Source organism: Talpa europaea, assembly GCF_964194135.1.
Source record: "Talpa europaea genome assembly, chromosome: 10".
NCBI classification, from domain to species: domain Eukaryota; kingdom Metazoa; phylum Chordata; class Mammalia; order Eulipotyphla; family Talpidae; genus Talpa; species Talpa europaea.
In genome coordinates this window covers 45,781,654-45,799,968 of record NC_140077.1, presented here as the reverse complement: position 1 = coordinate 45,799,968, position 18,315 = coordinate 45,781,654, and the positions used below count along the sequence as shown (strand labels likewise).

The following is an 18,315-nucleotide window of genomic DNA, read 5'->3' as shown; positions in this document are numbered from 1 at the left end:
TAGAGCTTGTCACCCCTGTCCCAGAGAATCTGCTTATCTATCGATAGATACTCTGCAGCTATTTTGAAAACTGAAATTTATTCTAGAATTGTAGTGTCCAGTAGAACTTTCCACAATGATAAAAATGTCCTATAATCTGCAACCCATGTGGCCCTTGAGCACTTCCAATGTGGCTAGTATTGAAACAGTGCTATAGCAGGGGCTATAGAGGACCCAAGGACAGTGCCCAGTAGAGGACAGGTCACACTGCCTGTGGGTTCTTCACCACATACACAATTGAGAGACCATTTAGGTTCAGGGAACAACGACAATGGCGTTTGAGAGTCTCTAAGCCCACAAGTGGGCAGCTACCTCACCCCAGATAGTGTACACTGTGCCCAGAAGTCCCAAACAAGAGGCCACTCATCCAAGATGGTGCTGCCTCATCAACAAGGCCCTGAAGCTCATGGCACGCCAGCAAGCAGCAATCCCGGAGCTAACTCACCATAGCTGGAGGTGCACACAGGGGGGGCATTGCGATGACGCCATAGCAGCTCAAAGCAACAGTCTGAAGGTCATGATGGACAGCACCAGAGGCTGGACCAGATACCAATGGAGGAAACAGCACTGGGAGGCAGTGCTGGACAATCAGAAGCCATGGTGAGTTCTCAAAGGTGACCTGCAGAGTACCGGTCACCCATCAACAGTGCTAGATAGCACTGGCCAGTAGTGCATCACCTCCAGACACTAGGAGGTGGTGTAAGATACATCAGTGGTAACAGCTCTTTCTGAGTAATAACTCTTTGAGACACCAGGTCTGGAGCTTTTGGTGCTCCTTTTTAGGTGATGTCAGAGGCATGGCCAGAGGGCAGCAATCCACAGCTTCTCCAAAGCTTTTCAGCTTCTTTTTTTCTTTTTTCTGAAGCCAGGAAGAGAGTCTCTCAGGCGGGTTCCTGCCTGAACTTATATCTTCTTTCCGGTTCCCCACCCACAAGTCTGATTGGGCCATCTTCAATCATATGGCCGATTGGCCCAGGTAGCACTAATCAGCTCATAGCTCGCACCTGATCCATCCATTCTATTCTCTGCACCCAGTAGCACTTCAGTTTGTGCTCACAGGGTGAGCATTGAGCCTGGGCCCTGCTTTCAGTATGAATAATGAACTGCATTTCTAATGTTATTTCTTTAAACTAACTTAACTTTAATTAAGAGTATTGTAGGTGCTACCATATTAGAGATGCAGTTCTAGGGTAGTGTTTCTCAAGATTTAACATGCATTGAAATACCTGAAAATCTTGTTAAAACAAACACAGTTTACAATTTAGCAGATCCACTGTAGGGCCCAAGATTTGCATGGCTGACAAGTTCCCAATGATGCTGATGATTAGGCTTCGGATCACATTTTGAGGAGCATAATAAGACTCCCCTTGAGAATACAGAAAGATGCCAAAATAATTTCTGGGCCCTACCCTTCATAGATTCTGATTCAGTAGGTATGCTGTAGGGCCCAATAATGTGCATTTACACCACCTCCTGGATGATGCCAGAGCACCAGTCTATAGAATAGGAAGGTGTGTTTGTTGGGGGAGGGGGGCAGTGAATTGTTTTAGTCCCTCTCTGATTTTCTTTCCCAAATGCTGTTAATTATAATAATTAACATTTGTGTCCTAAATGAAGGTAGTTACTGTCCCATTTTTTGATTAGGAAACTGAGGCACAGGGAAGTCAATGAACTAAGATTACACTGCCTACGGCTGCCTAAGGTTACAATGATGGAAAGTGCAGGGTTTTTTGTTGTTTGTTTTTCATTTTTGTTTGTTTTTGCGTAGAAGAACTGGGGTGTAGGCCAGAGGTGGGAGGGGTGAGAAGATTCACCAGAGACACAGTGGGGAGCAGAACAGGCAGACTGACTGAAACACATTCCTGAGGGGAGACAGGAGAAAGCTGCTGCACCATATGTGGCAGGGGATACAACTCAGGTGGCAGGGGCCAGGGAGGCCTGTTAAGTACGTTCAGCCATAAGCTTTAAACCATTAGGGCTGTCACCATGGATATCTGCCTGTGCCATTGCCTTATGCAGACTCCCTGATTCCTTGAATTTAGGTCAGAAGAATCAAAACTGGTTTTGACTTAGAATTTTCCTGGGTTCACATCTCATTTTACGCCAGAGGAAGTAAAAGTAAAGACTTGCCAAGACCACACAGCTAATGGTTTCTCTTGGTGTATTATCTGAACGACCTTCAAGTTACCTTCTATTTCTAAACTTTTTGATGCAACATTTCTACCGTTTGAACATGTTGAACCTTCTAAAACTGAGCACTTGGAGCCAGCTGTTGCTGGTGGAGGCACATCACCCTTCTCGCCACAGGGACATCATCTACCAGAATCCTTTGATCTTCATCCGCAGGCTGAAAGCGGTAGGGTGGAGCCAGTGAGTTTGAAGGTCAATCGATCCGAGAGAGGCTAGGTCTGTGCCTGGGGTCGAGCCGGGTAGTCGGGATTTGTGGTCAAACGTTTAGGCGGAGAATCTCACTCGAGCAAAACTGTTCAAAAGAAGCTTGGTTAGCAGCTGCCAGGCCTTTCTTCCTGCCGGCAGGCGCTGTGCGGACAGTAGCAGCAGGGGGCGCTCTCGCGGCCTCGCCGACTGCAGAGGAGGCGTGGAGCGAGCCTGGGCGACAGGCAGGGCCCTGGCTGCAGCTCCTAGACCGGCTGGGGATCCCAGGGTTCCCCTTGGATTTTTTTTTTTTTTTTTTTGGCTATTTATTTTATTTCAACACAAACTTTAAAACCATTAGGACAAGTTATCACGAGGACACGTTCTAAATAAGTACAAGGCTATAGAGCAAAGGATAAACCTAATGACTGCTGCGCACATAGTGTTGAATCAACCAGCAAAAGCTGGTTTTTTAGAGCTCTCTTAATTGCGCTTCAATTAAAATATTTCAAAAAACGTTTCTGTTTCATGAAAAAAAAAAGAACAAGGGAGATGGTAAATGTTTTCTAAAAACTCTAACATGAGATTCTATCGACACTAAAATTTACCTTAAACATCCTGAGTCAGACCCCTCTCTCCGGCTTCTGCTATTTCTCCTAAGCAGAGTTCTCAACTCCAACTTGGTGTTCTTTCATTGTTACGTTGTGATTTTCAACTCAAAATCAAAGCTGATGGAGAAGTTACACTATCTGATTTTCAGACTCCCCCCCCCAAAAAAAAAAAAATCAAAGGTGAAGTTCAGACTAGAGACTGAAAATGGATTTGTCCATTTGTGGATACACTTGTGGGTGTCAGTAGACAAAGCTGGGAGAACCATTACCATCCCCCATGATACTACAAAGCTCCAATGGGGGTTGGGAGGTGGTGGAAGAAAAGATGAGTTTGTCAATACCCTTTGTCGTAAGCATGCATGGGCATGACTTTAAAAGGTGTGTTGTTTATTTTGGCTTTTTATGTCACCTTTCTTATGGTGAGAATGTTCTCCAGAATTTCACCATCTTCCAGGGGTCATGCCCCCTTGGATCTTTGGGATCTGAAGTAATGATGGTGCCGAAGGGGGAGCTCCAAACTCTTTTATGTAAGTAGAGACATCAAGACATTAACCAGACATTAACCTGGAGCTGTGTAAGACACTGTGGTCCTCCACTTGAACTGCTTAGATAAAATTACCCAAGAGTTGTAAATTCCAAAACTTTTGGGATTGACACTCACACCTATCAAATCAGAACCTCTGGGGTGGGACCCGAGCATCAAAGTTTTCATGTGCAAACAAGATATGTGAGAAAATACTTTGGAAATTGTTTAAGTGGTGGAGTTTTTATTTATTATTTATTAGACCTTGTTTTAGAGCCTCCCCTTATGGTCCAAGGTGGAACATATTTAATACTCTTTTCTATATTTAGTATATTAAATATTTAAGTACACTAAATATGCCTCGATATACTCTAAAGACAAATCACCATTGTCTTTAGAAGTTGGACCTATCAAGAACGGCATCAAATTCAGCTGAATATGAAAAGCTAATTGAGTTATTTGGGGCTAATTTATATAGAAATTCCTACTTAATTATAATCTCTTTCTTTGCCTGCCCTTTTACTTTAAAGAACATTAAAAAAGGAAGAGTTCTTAAAGAGAATGATGGAGGAGACATCTTCTTTCTCCACCTTCCTTATCCACTTCTACTTTCGGATTCCATTCGTCATTATTTTTCACACTGTTCTGGCTCCCACTGCAGACCCTAACCAGGCCAACTCTGGTCCTGCCTGAGATTCTGTGTTCGCACCAGTAGAAGAAACTAGATCAGAGAGTTCAGTGATTAAATTAGCCCCAAATCCCACAAGATTAAAACCAGAGAAAGATCTAGTTTTCCATAAACCTAACCTAGATTCCACTGTGAAAACATTCAGTCTTGGCAGCTAATACAAGAAATCATCAAAGCAAAAACATTGGCAGAAATTAAAAGAAACCAGGTAAGAGGAGAAAGGTTGAGAATGAGCTGCCTGATGCAAAATATTCTTCCACAATGAGAGGGAGATGACGCAGAGAGCAAAAAAGTAATAATACCGAAGGCACAGCCACACTGATGCATATCACAAAACCTGAAATTGAAGGGAATTGAAGCCTTTCATTGTGAGACATTTCATCATTTTCTCAGTAATTGCATCAGTTTTATAATTTCTTCCATCACTGACTCCCCAGCAGTCCTGGCAACTCTTCATCTATGATGTGGAGGTGGCGGGTAATGCTGTTTGCCTCCAGGAAATTAAAGACCCCTCTCAATAACTGCGTTAGTCATCAACACTTGCTGCTGTGATTGATCTTGTAAACACCATCAGATCTGGGCTCAGAAAGGATATGAAAATTCATAAGCAGGAAAACAACCTTATCTTCCCCCTTATCCAGCTCTGTCTTTACAAGAAATATCTGCAAAGTCTTTTTTGCATTTCTAATTTGCTCATCAAGACACATGTTTTTGACAGGCTGGGGTTATATCCACTGGGGACTAGAAACTCTTTGGGACCACAGGAAATTATGAATTCTGCCTAGGTTTTCCAGAGTTGCTCTGTTGAGTTGCCCTTTTCCTAAAAGAGCAAAAATGTTTCAGACTTGTATTTCATCATCTCTGGACACCCAGAAAGCAAGAAGCTATAACAAGAAGCCATGAAGAAAAAAAAAATGCCCCTCTTACTGTCTCTGTGGAACGCACCAGTACTCTGGTTTGATTGTTGTGTTCTATCTTGGGTACTCCCCGGTATCAGGTGTTAGGGGAAGTCCTGGGAAAATATTCCATCAGCACAATGCTTCAAACTGAGCCATTCAACAGGGACTAGCCTCAAGTGAAGGAAAAAAAACAAAACCACTTCAAGACAGGAATCACAATGAACAAGCACTTGGGGGGTGGGGAGCAGCAGGGGGGAATGCCAACATAGTGGCTCCAAGATCTCTGGAAATTTGCTAAATTACATCTGTCATCTACTTAATAATATGGTGATCAAATTCTACATGTGTATATATATTCTTTGATATATTCCAGTGCTAGGTATTTGTCCTACAGGCATACTGCAAATAAAGAAATGCTATGAATAAAGCTATTCATTACAGTTCTATTTGTGGTTGCAAAAAAAAAAAAAAACTGTAAATAACCTTGAAAGGCATCAATAGAGGACAAGTTAAATAAAGTAAGGTTCATCCACACAATGGAATGAAAGAGTAGAGTAGTACTTACATACTAAAATGGGAAGATCTCCAAGATATATCAACTGAATAAACAGAAGGCATGCAGCAGTGTAGTGTGCTACCACGTATGCAAAGAAGAGAAACATGTATGTGTGTGCAAATGCACAGGTTATCTAAGAAAAGATATGCAATTAATGGTACCTCTGCAATGGAAAATTGGGTGAAAGTGATTTCTTAGATTCAAAAGTTCACGTAATCTAGCCTTTATCTGCATTCCCACCTGTGAGGTAGGCATAATGACAGTCCTGAAGCTCATTTTATTAGCATACCATATTTTTTGTCTTTATTTTCTATTTTTGAAGTAAAATTTGCACATAAGGTAGCATGCCAAATCAAATTTTACTCAAGTGGTAACATACTGTAGAAATAATTCTCTAAATGGCTGACCCTGCCTTCTGGATTTGACAAAACATTGAAATCAAATACAATCAAGGGAGGAAACTAGTACAGGGTTTATAGTCATCAAAAAAAATTTTTTTCATCTATGCTATGGGGTGGGTTGGGTTCTCTCAAGATTGATCTGTTGAAGTCCCAACCTCCAATACCTCGGATTGTAATTATGTTGGAGATAAGATTTTTATTTAAAGAAGTGACTGAGTTAAAAGGAGGTTGTAAGGGTAGGGCTATGACTGATGTCCTTATAAGAGTAGAGACAAAAGGGATATGTGTGCACAGAGAAAAGTCATGTAAGGACACAGTGAGAAAGTGGCTACTAGTAAGCCAAAGAGTCCTTAGAAGAAACCAAACTTGCAGACAACTTGATCTCAGACTTCTGGACTCCAGAACTACGAGAAAGGTTGTTGAAGTCTTTTTTGTTATGACAGCTGTCAAATTAATATAATTTACTATGATACTAGTTCCTAAGAGGAACACATTTTAAAGCACAAAGGGGGGAAAGACATGATTTATGTATAATTTAGCTTTAAAAAAAAAAACCTATATTTTAATTTTTCTCATTTTGTCATCAACTAAGGAACCGCTTGCTCTCTATAAATTTTTTCTTTTTAATTTTTCATCCACTTGTTCTCAAACTAAGAAATAAACTATACTACACATGATCATAAGTAATTTCAAACTAAAAGCAATGTGATCTAATAGGTCCATTTTCATAGTTAGAATGTAATTTGTACTTTTATTACTCATTATATAACAAGAGAAATCTTGTTTAAAAAATTTCCTCAAATAAATTATAAGCTTTTAATTTTATCATTATTAAAATGAAAGTAGAAATGTCTATTCAAATTGTTTTTAAAATCCAGTTGAATTATCAATTCATTACAAATGTTGGAAAATTTATTTACTTTATTCTATGGCATTCAGACAAGTAATTCCACCTTTTAAGTCCAAAATCAGAAAATATTCCTTATATATCTAGCACTAATAGAGATCATGGTATATCAAGGAAATATTTAAATTCAGACATAGCTTTTTTAAGTAGATTTCTATAAATAACATTAACAGGAAGCACATATAATACAGTCTACCCTGAATCTGAAAGTTTTAATTTTTTTTCAAATATTGAAACCATCTTGTTTCCTGATTTTCACTTAAGAAACACATTGTGAGAATGGGTTCAAGGATGGTGGAATTAATTGATACTCAGTAATTCACAATCATTACATATAAACATGACATTTTAAACATGACATTTTAAAGACTGGAACAAAGACCACATGTTGGCAGCACAGGGGATATCTTGTTCTCTTTCTTCTGTGGCTCAGAGACATTTCATATTTCATAGTTTCTGAATTTCCTCAGGAGTTCTGAGGGAGCATCCCCAGACCAGCGGAAACGAAGGTGCCCACAGTTCACATCTGAAAAACCTTTGGAAAAGAAAAGATTTTAAAATCACAGATAGTAAAAGTCAAACTTGTAAAACAGTTTGGTGATAAAACTTCACTACAAGATGTAAAATGTAAGAATCTTTGGTATAACCTGTTAATATCAAATAGAAATGAATTAAATTAACTTTTGAATTCTTATGAAGTTTATACAGTTTATTTGGATAAAAGAACCTCACGGGCTTAAATGTTTAATAATAAAAAGATTTTATAAATGCACGCAATGGTAGGAATTTTAACAATTCACCTGCAAAGAAATTGAAAACAACTTTCAAACAACTGCCAAATGTAAAAGGTCAATAATAGCAGATCCCTGGAACACCAATAATTTATTCTATAACAGTAAAATATTTTTATTCCAATAAACAACTTTTTTGAAAACAAGAGAAAAGGTCATTTTCCTTCTCTACTAGAGGAAGTATAAATTGGCAAAATCCTCGGCAGGCAATTTGGCGGTATTTATCAAATTCATTAAAATGTATATACCTTTATCCCAATAATTCTAGTTCTAGAAATTTATTAAGGGAAAAAATCATGAATGTGCTCAAGGGTTTAACTATAAGGATTTTTATCATGACTCCATTTCTCAATTTTTTTAAAAAAATGAAGAAAAAATCTAAATCTTCAGCTGTAGAAAGTTGGTTAAAAGGCTTTGATATAGTCATTAACAATTTTTTAATATTTTGGACATAGAAAAATGCTCATAAGATATTGCTAAGTGACAGGGAGTTAGAAGGCAGTTTAGACAGTAGAAAAAATATACTAGAATATTAATATTTTTCTAGATGGTAAGATTATAAGTGGAATTTCTTTCTTTTGCTTAACCACATTTTCTCACATTTCTACAGTAAATACATGTTGCTTTTAGTTTTAAAAAGATGTCTTCCAGTTTGAATTTCTCTAGAAATAGATCCCCAAGCAAGAATTTGAATGCACGACCAATCTGGGAAGTGATCCCCAGAGGCCCTCGTAGAGAAGTAGGGGCGAGAACCAAATCTATAAAAGTACATAATCGGACAAGTTGCTGCCCTGCACAATTGGGGTGTGGTCCCCTAGGAACCCTGGGAGACAACATAAAAATACCTCAGCATTTATCCCACTTGAGGGGTGAAGGACCTGGGAATTTAGCCACCCACTCCCATTCATTGTTGCCTGATTGCTATACCACCAGGGCATTTGCCCCCTTCCACTGACTGCCTGCTCATTTGCTGCAGGGCAGAGTTTATTACCAGAGGAAGCCTCTGGCAGAAGCAGGGTTGGCAATGCCTGGGAAGGGACTATCAGCTGCTTCTGCTACATTTGAATTTTTCTTTTTATTATAGAGTGTTACACAAAACTATTTTATCCTAGCATTGTATTTATCAGAAGGCATATTTATTGCATATTTAAATGGAAAGAAAGCGAGTTTGTCTTGCACACCAGTTTCCAGATGTCACACTCCACATCTTACTGGATGTAATGAGAGTCATAAGATGGGTACTGTTTGATGGCTGTTCATCACAGAAGAGGCATCAAAGGCAAACTCCAAAGTAAATATCAAGCGCTGCTTGAGAAAATTAACAAAGATGCTGAAATTTATATGAGAAGCCACTCAGGGTTTGGTAAAGCTGACATGAATAATATCCTGTAAATGCTGGCATTATAAAATTTACACTGCAGTAAAATGAACTATAAATAATCAAGCAAATGCACTTTGGTATACCAAACTCCAGTTTCACAGCACTACTCAGCACAGCCAATTATCTTTTAAAAAGCATTAAGAAAATACTGGTTAATGTATCTTTGGTAAAATTTCACGTCTTAATCTCCAACAACAGCTCTAAACAACAAAGCTCCCTTCTCTCATCCCTCAACTTCATTCTTCATTCTTCAACCACAGTAAGAGAATACGCTTCATCATGTGAGGACATCAAAACTGGCATCATAGTGCATCCTGAGTAAATTACAATATATCTATACTAGAATAGTTAGCAGCTGTTAAAAAGATTATATTGTTTCTACATGTATGGAGAAGTCTCACAATAACAAATGCTAATACTAAAAAAGCACTTACAATGCACATGCTCTAAATATTTTACATATATTAAGTCACTTACTTCTCAAAAAAAGTTATGAAATAGACACTAGTATTTTTTACCATTAGATTCAAATAAGAAAACTCAAATACAGAGAGGCTAACTCACTCCCCCAAGGTCATATAACTCATCAGTGAAACAGTGAAGATCTGATTCTAGAGTCTGTGCTCTCCACCACTGTGTAACAGGCAGGAAGGTACATGGAATAACATTGTTCTTTATTTGCAAAGTCCTCTTCATGAACATATACATCTATACGACTTTATTAGCATAAAGAGTAGTATGGAAGGAGACACACCTGAGCATCATCACTGACGACTCAAGAAGTAGAAACAGAGAAGAATGGGAGGCTGGGGGAGACACTAAGTTATTTTCTTTAATGATTCTTCGAATTTTTGAGTGACAAGCTCATATTACTTTGGGGTTTTTGATATCTAAATTACTTTTTTAAAAGAAAGAACAATTTTTATAGACTCTTGTGAGAGGTATTCAAGTGCAGCTTTAGGATCTTGCCTAAACCTAAGAAGTATCCAACCCCCCCAGTTCTGGTGAATTCAGACTACATTTGAATTAGAAACAAAAAGTCCAGGTTCCGGGAGCACAGATCTGAACATTCCAGAATTGAATGCCTGTGTGTGCCTGTGTGGGTGGGAATTCCTATGTGTTTACTTAAAACACTTGTTTTTTCTGAAATGCAGGCTTCTGCTTTGATCAGTTTGTTATATTATAACCATTTCCAGCTATGAGGCTGATGCAATCAACATACAGATTCTGCAAGAGGGCTGCTTGGGTAACCAGCATAGAAAACTGAATCAAATTCTAAAAACTTTTTCAGAAAGTCTATAATTCACCACAAACTATCTTCTTTTTAAAAGTAAGTATTCAAAGGGGAGGTAGCAAGAGTCTAGGGTGGTGGGCTATGGGTTCTTGGGTGGTGGGTGCACTATGGTGACAACATCTGATAAAGGGGGGATTCCCCCTCTTCAATAATACAAACTCCCATGTAAATCAACATTAATTCAATAAATATTTAAAAAATAAAAATAAGTGTTCAAGGATGTTCAAACTAAATTCTAATGGGAGTCATTAGAATAAGAATTTGAAAGGTAGTTACAGTGTGTGTATATAACACACCTATACAAGATAAACAGAGACATGACTAGTCAGACAAAGACATGATAGTAACAGCTAACAGTTTTGCAGAGCTTATTATAGTGAAAGACTGTGCTAAGCATTTTGCATGGATCTTCTCATTTAAGCTTCATGACAACTTGATGAGAATGTACCATTATCATTCACAGTTTTCTCATCTGAAAAATGAGAATAATAAACTTGTAGTGAGAATGAAATCAGTTAATATATACAAAATTAGTGTTAAATGAGGTAATTGATATAAAGTTGTATGTACAAAGAACATTCCTGCACATAGTAAACACCCAATAAATGTTAGCTAGTGTTTTTTCAATCAAGCAGTAGATACTCCCAAAAATATCCCAAAATTTCCCTTGCAAGGAATATATTGAGGAATCTGTCTTCTAGTTTCTTCACCAGTGCTAGGTATCCTTTAAGGTGCTAAACCGATTTGTATATTTGGCATGACTATGTAGTTAGAAAAGGTTGAGAATAAGTACTATTTAAACCAAGCCCTTTAATTTCAGACCTCTGTTCTATAAAACTCACACAACATGACTTACTTGGAGAATCTGAACATTGTGGGAGAAGTGACTTCTCCAGGGATTCGGATTCTTTTTGCTCCCTTTTCTCCATGGTTGAATCCAACTCTTTTGTCTTTATTTCTCTTTGCTCCTTCAATTCCTTATTTTCAGTCTTGTTGGTATGAGTCTGGTCAGATTCTTCCAGCATCAAGTCTTTTTTACTTCTGACAGCCCAATGCATCGACTACATTATTAAAAGAGACATTCAATATAAAATCACTATTACGGTAGTCTTCTATATTTAAAGTTCAGCATGTAGCAACACCTGAACTATTTGTTATAGTGTTGATTAAAAGAATGTTATGACTATTGGGCCTCCCCTGGTGGCGCAGCGGTTGATCGCTGCACTGCGAAGCTGCCTGCAGCCTCTGCAGCACTGGTTTGATCCCCAGCCACCCAGCGAGGGTCCCACATGGCGCACAGATCTCTCCTGCCCGCCCGCTTCTCCCCTCAGCAGTGTATTTCGTCACTCTGCCTATTCTGTTCCATGCTCTGGCTCTGGTGAATTCTCTCACCCTACCACGCTTCTGACAGTACCCAGTGCATGTATGAATAAATAAATCTTTAAAAAAAAAAAAAGAATGTTATGACTATTAAACAAACATTACTCAATTAATCTACATATTAGTTAATCCTCACTGATTTGGAAGACCAATGATATAAGTAGAAATCCATTTCATGGTACAGAGTGAACAGACTAGCATCAGAAAGGTGCAAAGAAATACCTGCTTCCACAGGAAGTTAAATATAAAATATCCATATGATCCACTTCCATTTCTAGATACATACCCACAAGAACAGAAAACAGGTATTCAAAGAAAAACTTCAACATGAATGTTCATAGCAGCATTATTCACAAAAGTCAAAAGGCAGAAACAACCTAAATGTCCATGAACTCATGACTGGATAAATAAAAAGGTGGTAATATCCATGAAATGGGTATTATTTGGCCATAAAAAAGTTATGGAATATGTAGGTTAACCTTGGAAACATAATGCTACGTAAAAGAAGCCAATACAACTTATATGATTCCATTAAATATGAAATAGCTAGAATAAACAAATTCAGGAAGATAGCAGATTTGTGGTTACTGGCAACTGGGGGAAAGAGGTATCGCATGCCTCCCCATAACAAATATGAGGTTTCCTTTTGAGGTGATGGGAAAGTTCTAGAATTAGATAATGATGGGTAAACAACATTGTGAATGTACTTAATGCCACTGAATGGTATACTTCAAAATAATTAAAATAATGAGTTGTCATGTATTTTACTATTGATAAACAACAAGGATGTGCCCCTAAAACTGACTACTATTGTATCAATAATTAGGTAAACTACTATTGCCACAACTACTATTGTGGCCTTTCATCCAGTCACAATTAATGCAGAGTTGACAAATACTAGAATTCTGGATTACAAATCTTCTTTTTAAGAAAACTCATACACAAAGCAGGAATCCAACCAATATTTACTGTGAAATTTGTCCTAATTTTAAATGGATTCATTTTATGTCAATTAGTTGTCCTCAAAGAGCAAGAACTTTCTAATTATTTTCCATTTATTTTTTAAGGACAATGTGAATATATATATATATATATATATACATTGTATAGATGTTTTCTAAAAGGAAACACAATAATGGCAATGGTGGTATTCTGGGAAGGGAAAGAAAACCAGGGAGGGCTGGAATAAGTATGAACTCACTTTTTGTTACATATCCTATTTTACTATTTTGATTTATTTTAACAAAAGTATGTTGGTTTTGTGACATATTTAATTTACAACTTAAAAAAAAATCAAGGACCATAAATCAATAGTGTTGGGCATGGGCCATTGATTCCTGGTTTAACCCTTATATTTTTATAATCACAAGGTCCAAAGTCCCTGAAAACTTTTCACAGAAATCCAATATCCTAAAATTGTGTTTTATATACCTGGTGGGGGTCCTTTGCTCAGTGGTTTAACCTTATAACTCTATCAGTGTAGCTCTGGCTGCTTACCATGAGTCAGGAATAGGGCAGTTTGGGGGGAACCAAAAATGAGTCCAGCAGAGTCCAGAGTGTTCACCATTTTAAACACAACTAATACAAAAAGATTGATGCACTCCTATGCTCATAGCTGCATTATTTCACAACAGCCAAGTCATGGAATCACCCTCAATGCCCACTGATAGATTGGATAAAAGAAATTGTGGGATATATACTCAATGAAACACCTCTCAGCTCTTTATAAAGGTGAAATAGTGCCTTTCAGGAAAATATGAATGAATTTTGATGGTTATGCTAAGTAGATGAAGTCAGAAAATGAAAGATAGTTACCAGATGGTTTCACTTATTTGCAGAATAAAAAATAACCAAAGAAAACAAACTCACAAAACAACAAGAATAAATCTCTATGAAAAATATACTGGTGGTGCAGCAGACCTCTCCTGTCTCACCTGCTACTCCTCTTAACAGTGTATTTCAATAAATCCCCCAGTTCTGTTCTCCACTCTGTCTCTGGTGAATTCTTACACCCCTGGGCCTCTGGCCTATACCTGAGTCTCCCCCATGACAAGTGGCAGACTTGGCAGGAAGGAGACTTTACCTGGGGAAAATCTTCAGGAAGGTAAGAACCATGGCTGCTGCATCCTTCTATATGCCTGTCTTGTTGTAAATGCTTAATAGACATTTATAAAAAATAATTACATACACACACACACACACACACACACAGGGGATGGGGGAGGAGGATATGAGGAGGAAAGGTGACAGGGCTGTGGCACTGGAGATTTGGTGGAGGGAGAGTATGGCATGTACTCCCCAAATTATATAATTGTGAAGCTGGACTCCCCAAATTATATAATTATGTAAACCACTGTCAAATTAATAAAGCTTAAAAATGGGTCCTGCATATATATATATATATATTCCAATTAAAATGCTTAAAATTGGATGGATGAAGTGGATGAATGGAAGGATACATAGATGAGCACAGAGTAAGAAACAGAGATTGAGATTTCTCTGCATCAAAAATAATTGAAGTAGAAAAATTAGCCCTGGAAGGCAACTATAAATCAGAGACATTCTGCAGGGGAGGAGGAGGGTGAAGGCTCAAAACAGGGGCGGGAAGAGCAAAAGGGGCTATGGTATGGGACACGGGTGAATTGTGGTGGAAATTCCTTGGGGACTACACCTTAGAGGAGAAAGCACACATTGTACAAGAATGATGGAAAATGCATATAAAAGAAAAAAAAGGAAAGAAAAATTAGCCCTAGATTCAACCAAAACAATGAACATAACCGTTTCTTGAAACTTCATTGTATATCTTGGGACACAATTCCTGAAGTATTACTAAACAGTGACATACTAGCTCTGTTACTCAAAAACCCAAGGAAAACCCATAAGCCACCTACTTAGGGAAGTTATAAACAGAATACTTCATCTTCCTGATATCTAGGATAGTGTTTCCCATGCTCCAAAAAAATAGAGAAAAAGCAAAGCCAAGAAACTATATTGAATAAAACGCTGATTTTTCTGAATTCCAAAGCTTATTGAATAAGCTCAAAAGTTGTGACATTTAAAAACTGCCACAAAGGGGCTGAGGCCTGTTACACACACACATTCCCCACTTTGCAAGCGTCATCTTGCATTTCAATCTAAGAGCACTTCTTTCCTGGAGAGTCTGAACTATCTTATAGTAATGCTGTTGCCAACTTTTGTCTGAGAGCCCTGCTTTATCTACCAGTTTAACACAAAGCAACACAAGGTGATGGTGGTCAAATATTACATGTGTACATGACCAAGTTCTCCATGTAAAAGTTGTGTGTGTGTGTGTGTGTGTGTGCTCATCATGATTTTTAAAGAAAACTGGGAAGAGTTAGCAGCTTGGTGTTAATGAGTAATAAGCAAAAATGGTCATAAATAGTATGATCTCAACTATATTTGAAGGTAGATAGATATAGCCAAATATAGATATATAAATATATATAAAAAAAATATATATATAAATATATATATATATGTAAACATAAACATAAAATATAGGTGCACAGACAGAGAGGAGTTCAATGTGGCCTCATACATACCCTAAAATCATAAGTATATTCAACTCCTTGCTCTAATCCAATAGAGAATTCACTTCTCCCCATCTTCAACCTATCTCTCAACAACTGTAAAATGGGATTATCCTGAATCTTCTTCCCCAAAAATAACCCACACACCCCAAGATCCACAGATCACCCTAATAAAGCTGTTACTGCCACCATTCAATGTGGTTCTCACACTAACAAATGAAGGGAGGAAAACACTGGAAGAAAATGCACCAAAATGGCTGTTTTTACATGGCAGGATAATAAAGTTTTTTTCTTTTCTTTGTGTTGTTTTCTAAGTATTTAGTATAAGTATTTCTCAGTATTTCACTCTTGAAATAAAAGTGCCTATAGTCTGCCTTACAGAGGTGTTAATGATTAATGACTGACCTACAGTAAATGCTTTGAAGGCCCTTACTCATCAATTCCTTTATGAATAAATCAGAATAAAGTATTTTATTCAATATGTAGTATCTGTTGTTCCTAGTTAAAGAAACTTGCAGGGGGGAAATCCAAACTATCTAACTTTATATACAGGCACCTCTCATACTTTGTAGTTCAATCACAGAACTAATGTAAGCAATACTGAGCAGCCAGTTTGCTGAGACACAATTAGACCACTCATTTCTGTGTTCACAGGTGAATTTCTTAGCTCCTCCAGGTATTAGGTGGGCAGGGCATTGGATCTCAAGTAAACTATTGTGCAGTGATTCCAGTGATTCACTGGAACAGAACAAGCATCAACAAAAATATCAAATGAGAGAAGTTGATCCACACTAAGAGGGAGATTAGAAAGGGGAGCATCTATATATAATAAAAAAAAATTAACTGCACCAGACAGAAAATCACTATATGCATGGAGTGAGTTAACACTACACAGACATGGAGCCTAGGTGCAAAAACCACTGTCCTACAGTCTATGAAACTGGATGTAGTTGTTCTACCTCCTCAATTACCTTGTTTACTAGCTTTCCTTAATGGGTTGTTGCTTATTTCTTCTCTAGGAAGTCTTTTTTTTTTTTAATTCTTGAATTTGATAAACACTTCATATAAAAAACTGTGTCTATGTGCCAGTAAACATAGCGATAAATAGAAGAAAAAAATCAGTTGACTCACATGAGCCATGAATATGGCTGAATAAATTATACAAAATTGACTGGTAATTTTTTTTTTAGTTTTTGGGTTTTTTTAGTTATTATTTTTTTAATTTTATATATTTTTACATCATTTTTCATTTTTGCACAATGTATGCATTTTTATCTTGGTTATAGTCCCCATTCACCATGAGTGAATTTTTTACTTGCCTGGGTGATATCTGCCTTGCTTTTGGATAACATCCAATTAGGACAGACGGCCTCTGAACAGGCCCAGAAGGTACTGAATTACACACTGTTTCCCATCTGGCTGGGGAAGCTGGGGCTATACAGGCATAGAGGGAAGCTTCCCTTACAGTCTATGGCCAAATGGACTCAACCTCAAAACACCTCTCCAAGCCTGGAAAGCTACCAATGATCCAAAAACACATAAGGATGACTGGCAGCCCCAATAAGTCCTTCCAGAAGCAATCAGTTTGTCAAACAATCAATCAGTTCACCAAAAAATGTGTTTCTATTAACTCTTTATAAAATTTATAGCAATTGGGGGGCCTCTCTGGTGGCACAAAGGTTAAGATGCAAACTATGAAGGTATCCGCAGCCACTGCAGCATGAATTCAATTCCCGATCAGCCAGGGAGCCACCCACATGGCGCAGCAGACCTCTCCTGACTCACCCACTGCTCCCCTCAGCAGTGTACTTTGGTCACTCTGCCTGTTCTGTTCCCCACTCTGTCTCTGCTGAGTCCTCTCATCCCCCCCCTCCCCATGCCTCTGGCCTACACCCCAGCTCTTGTATGCATAAATAAATAAATCTTTTAAAAAATTTATAGCAATTGATGTGATATGACAGTTTAAACAGCTTGTGAGTTTTCCTGTGTTTTATTTTGACTATCACTTTCCCATAGTGATCCTAAAATCATTCTGCCATATATTTTTTGGAACTAGAGGGAATGACATACATACCCTGGGTCCCTTGGGATAAAACCACTTAGCATGACAATGATGAATATCTCTAAAATTCTTAGCGCTAAAAAGGTCTCTTTTGTCAAGTTACCCAAGGTCCCAAATGCCATAGTTCCTAAAGCCTTCACCTTCAACCTAAAGCTGGTTTTTTCTAAAAATCAGCATCACATATCTCAACTTGAATTTCCACCATATTCATGGACCTGAATGAAGTCTTACAATATTTTTACAAACTAAATTATCAGAAAGAACTTCTAAAAAGGAAAAGAAAAATAGTTAGTGAAAACACAAGCATCAGTGTGGGAAAAAATTATGTTACAGTTTCATCACCCAAAAGAGATTTCTGCAATATGAATTTGTGTGTGATGGTGCAAAAGTGCACTGTGATTTGTCCTGCCTTCAAGGTTTTGAGACTAATAGTGCTCTCAACCAATGCTTTTTCTTTCACTGAGTTTATTTTGCCTAAATAAAAAGCAGAAACATGGGGTTAGTGATTTGAAGGATAAGAATTTTATAGTATCTAACAATCCAAAAATGTATAGGGCAAGCAAATATTCAGGCATGTTTTAGATAAATGTCACTTAAAATTAAAATCTTAAGTCACAACCATTTTATTGTCAGAATGGCTTATGTAATATACTCAAACCAAGCACCCTAGTGGAGATGATTATCTACAAAAGGATAAACAATGATCTATGAGATGATGAATAATATTAGTATGAGAACAGTTATTTATTTATCTAGGGTAGCGAATGTGAAAGGGGGAGGAAATGAAACCGCATACACACACAGAAGCAACAACTAAATGTTAGAGACAAGAGAGACTTTCCCATGCAGACATCACTAC

The 18,315-nt window shown here is 37.8% G+C and overlaps 1 protein-coding gene across 1 annotated transcript in view; it reads right to left on the bottom strand.

Annotated features, from left to right (window-relative positions):
* Positions 1 to 7,437: 7,437 nt before the first annotated feature.
* DNAJC12 (DnaJ heat shock protein family (Hsp40) member C12) overlaps positions 7,438 to 18,315 on the bottom strand; it is a gene marked incomplete at both ends in the record, with an annotated part of 31,996 nt that continues 21,118 nt past the window's right edge. Inside the window, 2 exons of the mRNA XM_084244910.1 lie at positions 7,438 to 7,532; positions 11,320 to 11,524. Of these exons, the coding sequence (XP_084101036.1) occupies positions 7,438 to 7,532; positions 11,320 to 11,524 (300 nt within the window). The remainder of the gene's footprint in view (positions 7,533 to 11,319; positions 11,525 to 18,315) is intronic.